The sequence below is a fragment of the Panthera tigris genome, chromosome D4 (genome assembly GCF_018350195.1).
Source record: "Panthera tigris isolate Pti1 chromosome D4, P.tigris_Pti1_mat1.1, whole genome shotgun sequence".
Lineage (NCBI taxonomy): Eukaryota > Metazoa > Chordata > Mammalia > Carnivora > Felidae > Panthera > Panthera tigris.
Window position 1 is genome coordinate 58,422,501 of NC_056672.1, and position 14,795 is coordinate 58,437,295.

General features: G+C 33.2%; 1 protein-coding gene across 6 annotated transcripts in view; it reads left to right on the forward strand.

Annotated features, from left to right (window-relative positions):
- Window positions 1-14,795, forward strand: part of ZCCHC7 (zinc finger CCHC-type containing 7) — a 254,671-nt gene that overhangs the window by 223,807 nt on the left and 16,069 nt on the right. For all 6 annotated transcript variants that reach the window (XM_042963889.1, XM_042963888.1, XM_015540721.2 and 3 more), the window contains exon 6: window positions 1,541-1,576. In XM_042963889.1, the coding sequence (XP_042819823.1) occupies window positions 1,541-1,576 (36 nt within the window). The remainder of the gene's footprint in view (window positions 1-1,540; window positions 1,577-14,795) is intronic.

The window sequence follows — 14,795 nt, forward strand, 5'->3', positions numbered from 1 at the left end:
TAACATAATTTTTGCCTTCCAAAGCTACTTTATACTTCTTAAAAATAGTTTCCTTTAGATCAGTGCTGTTCATCCAGAAATCACTGTGTTCAAGTGGCTTTTTTTAGTCAGACACTTTAGTTTGCAAGAATATGACTTTTAAGTTGGAAAGCTGACCACTAAATAGTCTAATTTACATACCTTTCTTTAGAAAGGTATGTCCTTTCTTTAGAAAAGGACATAGGATAGTTAAACTTAAAATACATGATGGATAAAATTTTCAGCATGGTTAGAACTTTCTACTCTTTTTTTTGTCTAATCACTTATGATGATATAATCAGAAGACGTTTTGCCATTCAAAAATTATTTTCTGAATTATTTCCACACCCATAATATTTTTAGATTATATGAATTATCTTCATTAGTTTTATCACTAGCCTGAAAAATAAACGAAAGAGGAATGACAAATCAGGTAAAGAATTGTTCAAGGTATAAGTCAAAAATGATAAAGGTTTAAGAAAGACTCAACTCATTCTAATTTTAGGCATGCATATGTGTGTGTATATACATGCATATGTATGTAGATACACATATTAACACACAAGTTATAAATTCACGTTTACTTTAAGAATTGTCATTTACTTAGCTTGGTGGTTTAATACATTTAAATTGTTACTGTAACATAATTATAAAAAATACTTACTGTCATCAGCTGTTCTTTTTCTCAGAAGACAGCAGACCAAGAAAATATAAGAACTTGGTTAGAAAAGTGTTTCCTTAGCAGAGTCATAATTTAAGTATAAGGAAAGAGGATTTGTATTTGTGTTCATAAGAAAATGCCTCCTAACTGGTGTTTGTTGTTGCTGCTGCTCTTGCTTGTGGTTGTTTTTGTTTTGTTACCTATTCTTTTGCAAAGTTATTGAGGTTTTATTGGTTTTTTAAAGTGATTTGCCTATAAATGTACAGATGGAGGAGACAGCTTTTAAGGGAAAAGGCATGGACTTTAGATTGAGGTTGTTTTTAGTTTAGTTTTGGTGTAATTCTCTCTTTACCCTATTTCATAGGTTAGCAGCCAATGATTAGGTAAAAAGATGGCAACAGACATCAGAAATATGTAACCACAGCAAAGGCTTCTTTAAAGCCGTTGCTATTAAATTCTTTTTTTTTTTTTTTTAAATCATACTACCAAGGTTCCAAATGTTCTTTTAAAAGGTGTATTTAGTGATTCTTATTGATTTTGACCACTGCTGTTCATTTATCAGTTTAACTGAGTTATGGCTCTTAATCACATCTTAGTGCCCAAAACTTCTAACCTGAAAAGAAAAAAAGAGAGAGAAAACTTTGTTACTGGCTTTCTGACAATGGCAGGGAGTGTGTTAAACCAGTGTAAAATTCAATTAAACTGTCTAGCCAGGTTTTTGAAGCTGAAATGCAGACCCTTTCTGTTAAGCTTCTTATTTTCCTGTGACCGACACCGGTGGATGCTGGGTTATGCCAAAACCAACAGGCTGTAAAGTACCTTGTTTCATGCTCCCAGCTGATCAATATTTTTATTTTCCAGGCTTGCCCAGAAATCTGGAGGCAGTATCACCTAACGGTGAGTAGAAACACCTTTTTTTTTTTATTTTCCCCAAGACCTAGCCTATTTATCCTTCTCTGAACTGCTGACCATAAAATATAGACAAGCATCTTCTACTGGAAGATAATAAACATCCAAGAGTTTTTGCACTGAGAAAGCAATAATATACTTTTTCTCTTCTTCCCTGCCCACTGCTCTGTTCTATATCTTCCTGTTCTGAAAAGAGTTTGTTTTTTATTACTCACATCATTTAATGATTACATCATGATATTTCGCCGTCTTCCTACACTACACTCATGAAATTAAAGGGAAAAAGTATGCTAGGAGCCATAAAAAATAATAGTAATCCAGTGTCTTTAAAGTGTTGTATGTATTATCTACGGTCCCTAAGCATACAGTCCATCATATCTTCCATAATCATTTTTCTGGCTTTATTGAAATTTTTGCACATATTTTTTTTAATGAAGCTAAGAAAAGCTTAGTGTATCTTTTGCATAGAACAATTCAACTGTCATATCCTTAAGCTCCTCTTGACTTATTCAAAGTGTATAAACATCTGCTTAATACCATTCAAGTTATTCAATTCTCTGGTTTCCTTTTATTGTGAATTTAGGCTAAGTAGAAGTAGAAAACATAATTTACTATGGAATCAATTGGCTAGTGCTCAATATTATGAAGTCAGTTTATTTTTAATATTCAGCTTCAATAATTTCAATAATTCACCATAGTAGTCATTTTTTAATATATTAAATGTGTTATACTGCACAAGATGCGATAATAAAAAGTATTCTTGTAGTTCTGCAGTTGCAACAGTATTATAAAAGCTCTTCCTTAAGGTTTAACATATTAAGAGGGTTTGGTTATAGGAAGACAGTAAAAATAGAAAGGGCGAAGTTTTTACAAAACATGTCTTCTTACTGCTCTCCCCTTGTAGAAATAAAAAGTAAACCAAGCAGTGACTCAGACTACCAATAAGACTGTCACAGGCCCAAGAAGCAATGAGTAATGCTCGATGGTTTGTTTTCATATTGTTATCACTATTCAGTTTACGTAAAGATTCTCAGTAGAAAGCTGTAATTCCTCAACTGTCCTTCAGTCCCAAATTGGGTTTTGTGAAAATATTTAGTGTTATACCAAAATACACACGCGCGCGCACACGCACGTATCCCTCTATATATGTTACACATATATGTTCTAGGTGTAACTCTTATGGATACATTGTATCTATACTTATATAGCAATTTTTTTATCCTAACATACTATGGTGAAATCCTTATAGCTTAAACTTGATTGAAATCCAGTCACATATTTTTCAAAATGATAGTCACTTTTTGTAATTATATAGCAGTTTTTTTAATCAGTATTTTTATTAAATTATAACCTAATGGATTTGACACTGTTTCTTTTCCCTTTTCCCCTAAGTTAGAGAATTCCAGTCTTGAAAACTTGACATGTGGGAAGTACTATTTTAAAGCCACTGTTTTCATTACTTGCACCTATATTCTTTAATATAGCTGTCGTAGAAGAATAGAAATTGGTATTTAGTATAACAAATATTTGAAGGTTTGTTTAATAGTGTAGCTTTTGAAAAACATAAATTGTAAAGAGAATAGTTGGGAAAAAATAAATGAAAACAAAATGAATTTCTCTTTTAGAGAGTTACAATATATTCTATTCATAGGTATAACAAAATTATTTTGAAAAATCCATTTTTCTCAATCTGGAATTCTGATTAGTTTTCAAAATAATATTGAAGGTAACTATCACAATTTATAATTATCAAGTTGAAGTTAGTAATTGGTAATTTAGAATTCGTTTACTATGCAAATATACATGCTAAGCTAGTACACTTATAAACACGTATATATCAGTATCAATTTTCATCTAGAGTAAAAGTTAAATAATTATGTAGATAGGCAAATCCAAATGTGTGTAATTAAGCAGTATTTAATCTTGAATAAAAGCAGGATGCATGGTGAGTTTAGTCATCTTCAGCTCTTTTACTAGGCGATGGACTGCCATCTATTGACTTACAGTAGCCCTCACATGTGAATGTGGCATCACTCAGCAATGACCAAGTAATGAAGCCTAGGTTAGAATTGCCACTGTACATTCCTTTAAACCACTCTTCCTTAAAACTCTGGAAATTTCCACATTTAATCATTGATCAATTTGTTTTTCTAACCCAAAATGTCCATTTCTTACCCCAAATGAGCTGTGCTTTGGGGGGAATAAATTGATTAGTATATCCAGTTTGAAAATGAGAACTTTTCAGTTACTTTTATCTGGTTTTTATCAGTAAGACTAGAAGGACATTTACACAGCCTCAAGTTTAACAACTGTAATTTAAGGTCTATTTGGAAATTGCTCTCTTTCTTTAAAAAAAAAAAAAAAAGTTTATAAGTTAAATAGAGTGTTATTTCTCAAATACACAACAGTGGTGGTGAAGCTGAATGGTGTAAGTAGACTTGCAAAATGTTCCAAATCATAAATTTCTTAAAACACATTCTAAAAGTAAGACAAAAGTTAAAGAAGAGAAAATGTTCACTATTTTCAGCAATTAAATGAGATGAAATAAAGTTTTCTTAACAACTTGTATCTGAATAGAACAGCTTTTTAGCCAAACTTGACTGGACTTCACTACATTAAAAAAAAAAAAAAAAAACTAAGACCATCATTCTAAAGGGTACATGAGAGTAAAACTCTAATAAAAAGATACTATATAGATAGATAGAGATGTGTGTGTGAATGTGTGTGCATGCATATTATAACAACTAATTTGGCTATGGCTATAAAATTGTCATGTAATTTAATGACTTTAGATGATCACTTTGGAGCTCTGCATAAGAAAAAGAAAAATCTATGATTTTATTTAGCAATTAAATAATTTCCTCAATTAGTTTATGTATTTACCTCCTTCAGAAATGTTTATAACGTTTTTTAAATCTTCAATACTGTAGCATTGTTCTTGTATTTTACTTTCTGTTATATTTTCAGGTTTTGGTAAAGCCTGACTTTGAATATTCTTTTTCATGTTTCAGATAACTCATTCTAGATAAAAATTTCCCTCTTTATTCAAGAAGGAAAACCCCTTCCCCCATTCCGTCATTTCTAGTTTCATTTATATTAAAAATCCTAGGCCAAAATGGCCACCAACAGAGTTTTACAACCAACAGAGTTTTTAACTAGTAGAGGCTATAATTTGACATGCTTTGGACATTTTGTTAATCTTGTTTTTAATCTACTTACTTTAAAAAAGTAACCAGGAGTTTGCTATCTGGGGCTGTGTGTGTGTTAAGAATCAAAAAGGACAATGCATCTTTTATGTTTAATTTTGCGCCTGGATTGCTTTGTGTGCATTGTTAAAATGTTACAACCTACCACCTTTTACTTTAACTAAAAGTTTAAATAGGAAGCAAATGTAACCTTTTTGGAAGAATTACCTTTTAAATGGTTTCTTTATATATAGTGTTTCAAATGCCTAGACTTCACTTCAAAAAGTAAAATGCTTGCTGTCAGGGAAACGGTAAGGAGTATGGTTTCCTTGCCTTCCCGTCTAGCCTAGGAAAAAGCTTGTGACCAGAGTTTACTAGTAATCGATAATGTCTTACCTGAACCAGTTGAGTGTCAGAGCGTGGACCATAATTAACAATATTGTTTCATCTTACCACTCAGTTTTCTCTCCTTACCTGGAAACATTACTTTAGAAATGTGTTTTCTGGGTTTTCACATTATGGAAATGAGAGTTTTACACTAAACAAGAATGTTACTCTAAAGTAAGTAACCCTAAATATGAACAGATTTAAATTTAACTTTAGAGCGATGTTTTGTAGTCCAAAAGGAAGGAATAATAAAGTGGAATTTGGTTGTGAGGCTATAGTTATCCAAAAGTCTTTATCCTAGAATTGTGATGAAGGTAGGATGGGTAACAGTTTTCTAACTGCCTAAAACTAAAGTGGGTTTTTAAAAATACAAAATTTCCAAAAGTCAGCCTCAAGCCAGAATCTTTTCTTTTTGTGGGGGAAAAAAAGTCCCTCTTTCTCTCTTAATTGAATACATGTTGGGAGTCCTACACCTCTTTCTGGGAGCTCTTCGGCTACATGAGCAGAACCGCAACACCCGCAAGAACCCCATCCACAGTAGATACCAAGTGACATGTCTTTTTTCATGTGTGTGTTTAAGAAAATAGAACTGGTTACACGTTGTATTTTAAAGTGTTAGAAGAACTCCATAGAAGAGTGAGAACTAGGCCTCACTCTGTTTTAGAATTATTTAAATCAACTTTTTTTTTTTTCTTGTACCATATCTTGAGGCCTGGCATACAGATTATCATAAACTAACACTTTGCAAATTCATTTTGGAAGCTCTTACTTTGCTAGTTCAATTCAGTTTGCCAACTGCCTCAAGAACCAGGAGCACCCTTGTTTAAACTGTAGGGGTTCCCCCCTCTGTAGCTGGTGTTGCTATTTCAGTGTTTTGATTGGTTAAGTGTTGCTATTGAGATATTACATCTCTGTCAAATTTTCAGAGATTTAGTTTTCATTAAAAATGTCCTTAACACTGAAATGCTGCTGAGGTGAGTGTAATCATGCTCTGATGATTCAGAAGGAACAGGACTGTTTTGTAGTACCTCGGGGCCGTTTTCTCATTGTAGTACTTACTATAAAATATATCAGACCGCTTTATGTTTCAAGTTACTTGGCATCTGAATAAAAAGAATTTCTGAATGAGCACTGATGACTGTTTTCTAATACTTCATATATGGTGACAGAGAAGATACGTTTGAACTGTGACTAAAATTGTAAAATATTTTTCAGTTGGAAAATTTATGTGAATACTTTTATATTTATTTAAGTACTCAACTTGTTCTCTAAAGAATTTAGTGTCAACATTTAGCTAGCAATTTTTTTACTTCAATCTTACCATGTTTAGAATTTACTATAAATGTAATTACTACACTTACAGAGTAGGTCACCTGAGTTTTATTTTTAAGTCTTTATTTCAGTGTCATGCTGGACCACATTTTTCTAGAACTTATCATTGGAAGCAATTGGAAAATGCAATTTCAAAGCAAATGAAACCTGGAATTATCAATTTCAATAAATGAGATTCATTTAAAAATAAATACAATTTGCTAAATCATCAAAAAGCAATTTTCTAAAGCTTCTGTAAAAGGAAGAGGGGAAAAGTGAACACTGTGAATTACAAATGCACATGTTATTTTTCCTCTCACAGTGTTATCCTCAGAAATTTAGAGATTGTATGTACACAAACTTATTTATAAATGGGAATAGAATAAAATTTAGATTTAGATATTAAATTTATTTGTATTTATTGAAGCACGTAGGAAAACCTTCATACTTTCTTCTTTTCTAAGAAATACTGAGGTGTCATCCCCTTCAGAGAAAATTTCCAACTTATTTTATCAATGTTTTAATGCAAACATTAATTTGTTTTAAATGAGAAATCAATATGGCGTATTTTGAGTATGTTTTTTTTCCTGTGTTAATATTTTTATTATCAAGTGTTTTATAACATTAGTTCTGTTGTAAATATAAGTATTTCAGGTAATCAGGCAATGAAAAGTATGCAGCATTCACACAATTTTTAAAAGATTCATTATAAAAATGTTTTGGCCTAGATGCAGCTGTGTTTTTGCCATCTTCTAAATATCTGAAGATATGTCCAAATAACCCCTCATCATTTCTGCTCATTTTCTTGGTAGCACATGTTGTTCAGTAATGAACTGACTGAAACTGAAGCTCTGCTATAACAACTAACTTTTCTCATTTGACAGTCCCTGTGCCTTTTTGTCTGCCTTTAGTAGCTGGGGGCAAAGACCATTCATTATATTTAGGACTTACATATTTACAGTATGGGCTTCAAGTGTTACTTCTGTTTTAAAAATTTAAGGGAATACTCATTACGGTCTTCCTTTTCTGTTAGCAAATGTTTCTCCTGAGGATGATAAAAAGATATAAATTACATTTGAACTTTTTACTACCCTTTTCTCTCTTCCCTAGGTATGTTCACCTTTTTGATACTTAAATTGATACTTAAATTCTGTAGTGATTAAATTCTGTTTGTAAGTATTTATATTTTTAATATATATAACATTTTTAAAGCCTATTCTTCTTGAGGAACACATACATTATTCATTTAATCCCAAATAAAACTGTTGTTGTTTTTCACTCACAACTCTACACTTTTAAAGAGTGTTTTTCACTCACAATTCTACACTTTTAAATAGTTATAACAAAAATGAATATAAACAGGTAGCCTGAAAATTTTCAAACTGTAGTTTAATACTGTATAGTATCTGACTATAAAGTAAGTTGTAGTTTAAAAATCTGGAATGTTAAATGATGCCTATTCTTGGTCACGTTAACCATACATAAAGAGAGTAGAAGTAGTATGTAGAATGCTTTTAGTATATTTAAGTGATTCTTTTTCATGTGTATTTTGAACAGGTGATTCATGTCATTCCTTAAGTAAATATATTCCAACTGATTGAGTTTATCATAATCTTCTCTGGACATTCCAGTGCAAGAATAAAAGTAGATAAAGCATACTGGACCAGTAATATTTGTATTAAACTTTCCTTCTAGTAGTCATGCATGTAAATGACATGGTAGATTACAGTAATTCCTAACAGGTCTTAAGTATTTAGGAATCACTTAGTTACTCACAGTCATGATCAACCATAACCTTTAAGGGTTTTGGTCAATCATTTGAATAATCTTCACGAAAAGACTCCTGAAAGAATCCCTTGACTTGTTGATATGAATAGTCTCTCTGAACTAGTGTTGTATTTTCTGTTACAGTATAAACTGTATTAGTAATCTTAAATTGAATTAAGTTTAAGATTTTAAAAGCAAAATCTCTTAAATGACTAAAAGTCAATGAACTATTGATAAAATCAGTCAGATTTTAGACTTGAAATTCATTTGCCATTTGATCTCCACATACAAGAAAGTCATGGGAGTTATGTTTTTGTACATTTGTAATTTTTTTTTTCAACTATTTTGAACTCAGCAATGGTCATTTAGGGCCAATGTCCTTAGTTTTTTGGAAATACCAAAAATATTATATGAAGAAAAATGCCACATGTTTAGAGACCATTTGATCAAAAAATTTTTTAGTATCTTTGGAATTAATATAAGCCTTTGCCTTAATTGATATACCAGTATACTGGTAGATCACATTTCAAATAGGAGTTTTTCCATGGGAATGTTCAGAAATCCCTGCTAGCTTTGTAAAAAGAATTCATGTGTGTGTGTCAAATGGTAATCAAGCTACCAAATTATTTTTTTTTTATTTTTTTAATTTATTTTTGAGAGGACACAAGTGGGGGAGGAGCAGAGAGAGAGAGACAGAATCTGAAGCAGGCTCTAGGCTCTGAGCTGTCAGCACAGAGCCCCATGCGGGGCTCAAACCCATGAACTGTGAGATCATGACCTGAGCCGAAGTCAGATGCTCAACTGACTGAGCCACCAAGGCATCCCTTCTTTTTCTTTTTTTTTAGTTTACTTATTTATTTTGAGAGAGAGAGAGCATGTGTGAGTGAGAGAGGGGCAGAGTGAGGGGGAGAGAGAATCCCAAGTACACTCTGCACTACAGCCCGATGCAGGGTTCAAGCCCATGAACCAAGAAATCATGACATAAGCCAAAATCAAGAGTTGGAGGCTTAACCAACTGAACCACCCAGGCACCCCAGCTACCACATTAGTTTCATTCCTTTTTTCAAAAGTCATATGAAATCAAATCTATTATATGGATTATGAGGTCATCTTTATAACTCTGTAATATACCCATCTCTATAAATGCCGATTTTATATAAATACTGTTCTTTACATGTATTTGTGGATTACCCCCACGTTTCTTTTCACTTAGGGGAACTAAATTTTGGATCATTTATTAACTTTGTTCATACAGTAAAATCTCAAATTTATCTTTCTTGGATCTCTCCCATTTCCTTTATTTATAACTATACCACATTTCCTCCTTGTTTACTAAAGTCCTTAAGAAACATGCAGTAAAATTGATTTGGAGTGGCAAACTCATCTGGAGGAAATTACTAGGGAATGTTTATTACAGAGAAAAGAATGCCAGCTTCGAGATCAGACATTGGCTCAAATTCTGTCTCTTTAATTTACTAGATAGTCAAACCTAGTTAAAATATTTGGCTTCTAAGATCCTTGGTTTTTTCATCTGAAAAATGGGAATGGTGCCTTCTTGTTGTAAGTATGTAATGAGTCAATAAGTGTAAAGTACTTGGCACAATACTTAGCACATAGCCCATATTCAACACTGTGTGAGCTCCAATAAAGCAAACCCATAGACGCCTCGCACCTGTAGAGATGACCTCTGGGCTAATAGCCCAAACTCAGACTATTGTAATGTCTTTTGAGAAGACTATTGTTTACCTAAAATGAGGAGATTCATAATGACCTCTTTACTTTCTGTCTCCTAAAAATGTTTCCTTTTTATAATTACTGAAGTTAAAATACTCACAAGCACTGTCTTTTGTTAAAAAAATTTTTTACCTCGCTTTTCATTTTCTAATTATTTATCCTCGTCCTTTCTAGAAATGTAGGTAATGTTTAAGTATAGCAAACTTTTTTTTTTAATTCGATTTGCTCAAAAAAATCATTATAAAGACATTTAAGAAGTAGGTCACAAAAAATATTTAGGCTACTTCTTCTCCTAATGAAAATGACTATATAAAATTTGTGCCATGTAAAGAAATACTGATTTTGAAAAATATATGATCTAATTATATACATTAGTAAACATTCACTTCTTAAATGGTAACTTCAGTGTCATCTGAATATAGTCATCTATCATAAGCAAATGAAATTATATCAGTCTTTTGCTTTATATATATATATATATATATATATATATATATATATATATATATATATATATATTGATTTTAATATGAAATCAAGTAATTCCCACTCACACATAAACCAATTCTATAGGGGTAGAGGATTTATGTTAATCAGGTGAAAATAGCATATCAGTTTTTTTGTACTTGAGATAAAACTGCTTCATGCCTTCACATGACTGATGCCAGAAACGAGCCTGATTTCACAGCAAGACGTGGAGGTGTAAGAGCTCCATCACTTCTACACTGTTTTTATTCTCATATAGGTCCAGCAAAAAAGACAACACAAAATTAAGCATCTTCTCAATGCCTGTGATTTGTATTCTTGCAAAGAGCGTTCCTATTCCCTGTTGTTCTTTATTTTAAAGACAAGCAGGAGCTAAGATAGGGCATATTGTAAAAGCAAAAAAAGCATTACTTTCCCCCTCTTTAGACAGGTTCTTCCAGCTGTGGAGTTCTCTGCCTTTGTGACTGTCGGTTAAGAGTATTGCACGTGAATAAGCGGGTTTGGATGGGGAGGGGGAATGCTGTGTGTTGTGAGTCATGTGAAGTTATGGTAAAAATGAAAATACTGGTGTTTATTTGAATCCTCTGTGTTGTAGCTAATAAATATAATAGAGCTACAGTTCTATTATTCTACAGTTTTCCGGTGATGGTTTATATACCATTATATGCAAAATATATAAGCAAATTTGAATATGTTAAGTAGTTCGTATGGTTGGAAGATATATACTAATGTGGTTTCTATGTTTTATAGTCTACCCCAATAAACCTTCAGATGAAGTATCCATGGATTCACACATGTATGTGTTCTTTTCTGTCCCTTCCCCCACATCCTGTCTTCACACCCTCCTCATCCCTCCACCCTGCTTCAAAGCTTGTGGTCCCTTTTCCATCCGCGTACTAAAAGGTTCTTTGTAAACCAGGCCATTTGTCCATCATTGTTTGGGGTCCAAACAGTGGTAAGATACCCTGTCACCGATCCCGCGTGCTATGAATGGCAGCTCCTCTCCGGACAATTGGCGGAGGGGCCGAGAAATATTCCTGAGAGGATTATTTAACCTTTCAATTTAGAGGGCACAAAGCCTGGCTGATTAATGAACTTTCTGATGGGCGCCGATAAGCGGATCTATTTCTTTATTTCCCCTAAAAGTGATTCCTTCTCCTGTCCATATTACTATAATCTTAAACCTAAAATGTGGCAAATAGATTAAAAAACAGCACTAAAGAGTTTATCTGGCTGGCAAACTGAAGGAGCGAAATTAAAATTGGTAATGACAGCAGTGGCTCAGCCTCATATGTGGTTTTTAAATGCACTGTGTATTTTGAAGAGACTTATTCTCCAGCGCGCCTGGTAATGACTGCTTTTGGTGCACAGTCTGGGGCTGGCTCCTGTTATCCCCACCCTCCCCCCCCCCCCCCCAAAAAATGAGTTGTGTTATCTGGATGGCTGCAGACACATCCGCGGCCCCCGCTCTCACTGCACGGGCAGACAAGGTCGATAGCATTACAAGGTATTTGTGGCAGCGCTTGTTTCAGTTTTCAGAGCTGCCAGTTTCCAGGCGGATTTGAATTACAAAAGAAGAAGCTGGCATGAAAATTGAAAGGTTTTATCGGCTGGTCTGAAGCCTCATAGCACATTGCTTATTTATGCAGTCCATTTGCACCAGGAAATATAAAAAGGAAATACATTTTTAAAATAAGGCCATAAAGACCCAGATATGTTTAAGATGGCAAATAAAATATAGATACCTATAATATCTTTCCAGGAAACGATTTTCACTTAATGTTGCACATTACTTCAGAAGAGCATTTATGTTGCTGTCATAAATTTGCGCGTTCGTGTCACTGTGTAGGTAGTCCCTGGGGATTAAGAAGGAAGCCTTTGCTAACTTACTTTAAAATTAAAATAGACGGAGGGATAGCCCTGCAGTTTGAGAGCTACATTGGAAATATTTAAATAGGGTGGTAAATTAAACTTAAACTAACATTTTTGCATTCCATGTAAAATTAGCTATGGCCCAGTGAATAAATGCCACTACCTTTGGAGAAAATTGGGATGCTTTTTAAGCCATGAAGATTTGGAGCATTCAGGGAGTGAATTACTGTGATCCTTACTGTCTTGCATATGTTCATTGTTCTCTGCTTACTGAGGTTTTCTTTTTTTGTTGTTGTTTTTTTTTTTTTTTTCGGGGGGGGTAGGAGGGAATATAGGGTGGGATCTCATTTACAAAAACAGAAGTGATAAATAAGTTCAATAGCTTCTTTTTATGAAACCTGTGCTTCATTTATTTTAGTCTTCATATATATCGCCTTTTAGACTTTTGCCTAATGCTTAATGTTGTGAATATATACCGTCTTTTCAGTATTGAGAGTTACCAACAATTTACCTCTCTTTGTATTCCTTTAGTATAGTCTCAACTTAGTGAAAAAGATACACTCAGGCAATCCCTTACACTCTTGGTTACATAAAATGAAGATACATGTATACAAACACACAGTACTGAAAGGCCCTTGAATAATCAATGGTCTTACCACTGGTCATTTGCACCCTTCGACCCATTGGTTTGTAAAACTTAGTATCTGAAAGAGGTGTAAGGAGGAAGTTAGATGTGTATAGAAAATATCAAATCAATAAAGCAACACTTTTCATTCTGTAGTTCAAATGAACACTGTTTTAGAATCCATTTTCCAATAAAGCAAATTACTCTCAGCTAAACCATGAGAGATGCAATTTTTTGCAATTTTCATTTTCACCAGTGTCTGGTACCTTTCTCATGTTTTCATGACCTGGACTAATTATTTCATGTAGTTTTTTTTTAACAGAGAAAATATCAAAAGCATACACGTCTGCTGCATGCTAATGATGTGCTGTACATTTTTTCATGAATTTTCATAAGGATTTTTTTCTACGTAGCATGTGTGGCTTAATGATGTAATCACCCGATAGACTAGAAAATGCTCCAAAGGAGACGTTCCGGTCTGTTGTGTACATAATACATGTTTCAAAAATCTGCCTAATTAAGGAATTACCCAATGGATTGGGAGTCTGTTGGGTACATGACATAGTTTTTTTTTTAACACATAAAAGATATAGGTGTATCATTATATATGGTACTTTTAATGGCATTTTTAGGATGTAGGGGAAATTAGTAGCAATGTCCTCTGGAATACAATTGAATTTTTTTTTCCCTGGGGGAAAAAAAAAAGCTTAAAAAACTTTATGAAGGAGGCTTTGTTTTAAAATAATTTCAAAACCTTTAGTTTGGGGAGAAAATTCCTCCCAGTATTCGTCAAAAGTAATACCGTGACTGTTTGCCAGAATGGTCTACAAATGGAAGACTTTGTCCCAAACCGTGGTTGGAACAGACCTAATGTCCTCATCTGCAGGTGTGAGGACTGGCCCCAGAAAAACACTGACAAGGGAGGACAGGACCTTTGTATCTTTGGTCATATCTTGGATCTTGGGATCATCATTTTTGCCTTGCCACAGACTCAGCTTTAGTTCAGTTCACTACACAACTATTTGCCTAACCTTTACATTTCTTACTTGCATTCCTTTAGGCCCCAGATTTGATTTTAAAATCTTAAATACCTACCAGTTACATTTCACTGGAATTTATATTGTAAACAATACTAAAGGAAAGGGAGGGCATTCATTCTCTTTTCCCTGCATACTCTTTATAAAACTAAATAAAATACTTAAACTATATCTGATCTCTAGAGTAAGCAATAAATATAATATCTTTAAAGAGGAAAAAATACATATTTTAAGTTGAAACTTTTCTGCTCAGCTGTTAAATTCATGCCATTGGTCACTTCAACCAATGGACTTTGACCATGATGACCTAACATTTGGGGTAACATTTTCTTGGGAAATACTATTTAATACTTGGGTTGGATTTTTTTTTTAATACATGAATATTGGGGTGGCGGGGGAAGGCTTGTGCTATTAGAAAGAATAATTTGATTTGGAAATATTTTCAAAGAATTGGGTCGTTCTCAAGCATGAAAAGCATATCGATTTAAGAGGTCTATGAACAAATGTGACTTGTCCAGAAAGACTGGAGCTAAGCTCAGTATTAAACGTTACATTTGGTCATGAATACATTTACCCCAAGTACTTAATGTATTTGCTTTTTAATATATGTTCATGTAACAAATTGGATTAATAAAAACATATAGTCTTTAAGCATATGTGTAATTATAAAAATAAGTCCATTTTGCATTCACAAGAGTAGAAAATTCCCTTTAATTAGTGAAATTGATTGCATATCCTATATAGTAATGAGCTTCAACTAGATGCAAACCCTCATTGGATCAAAGTCAGTTTAGATAAGGGCA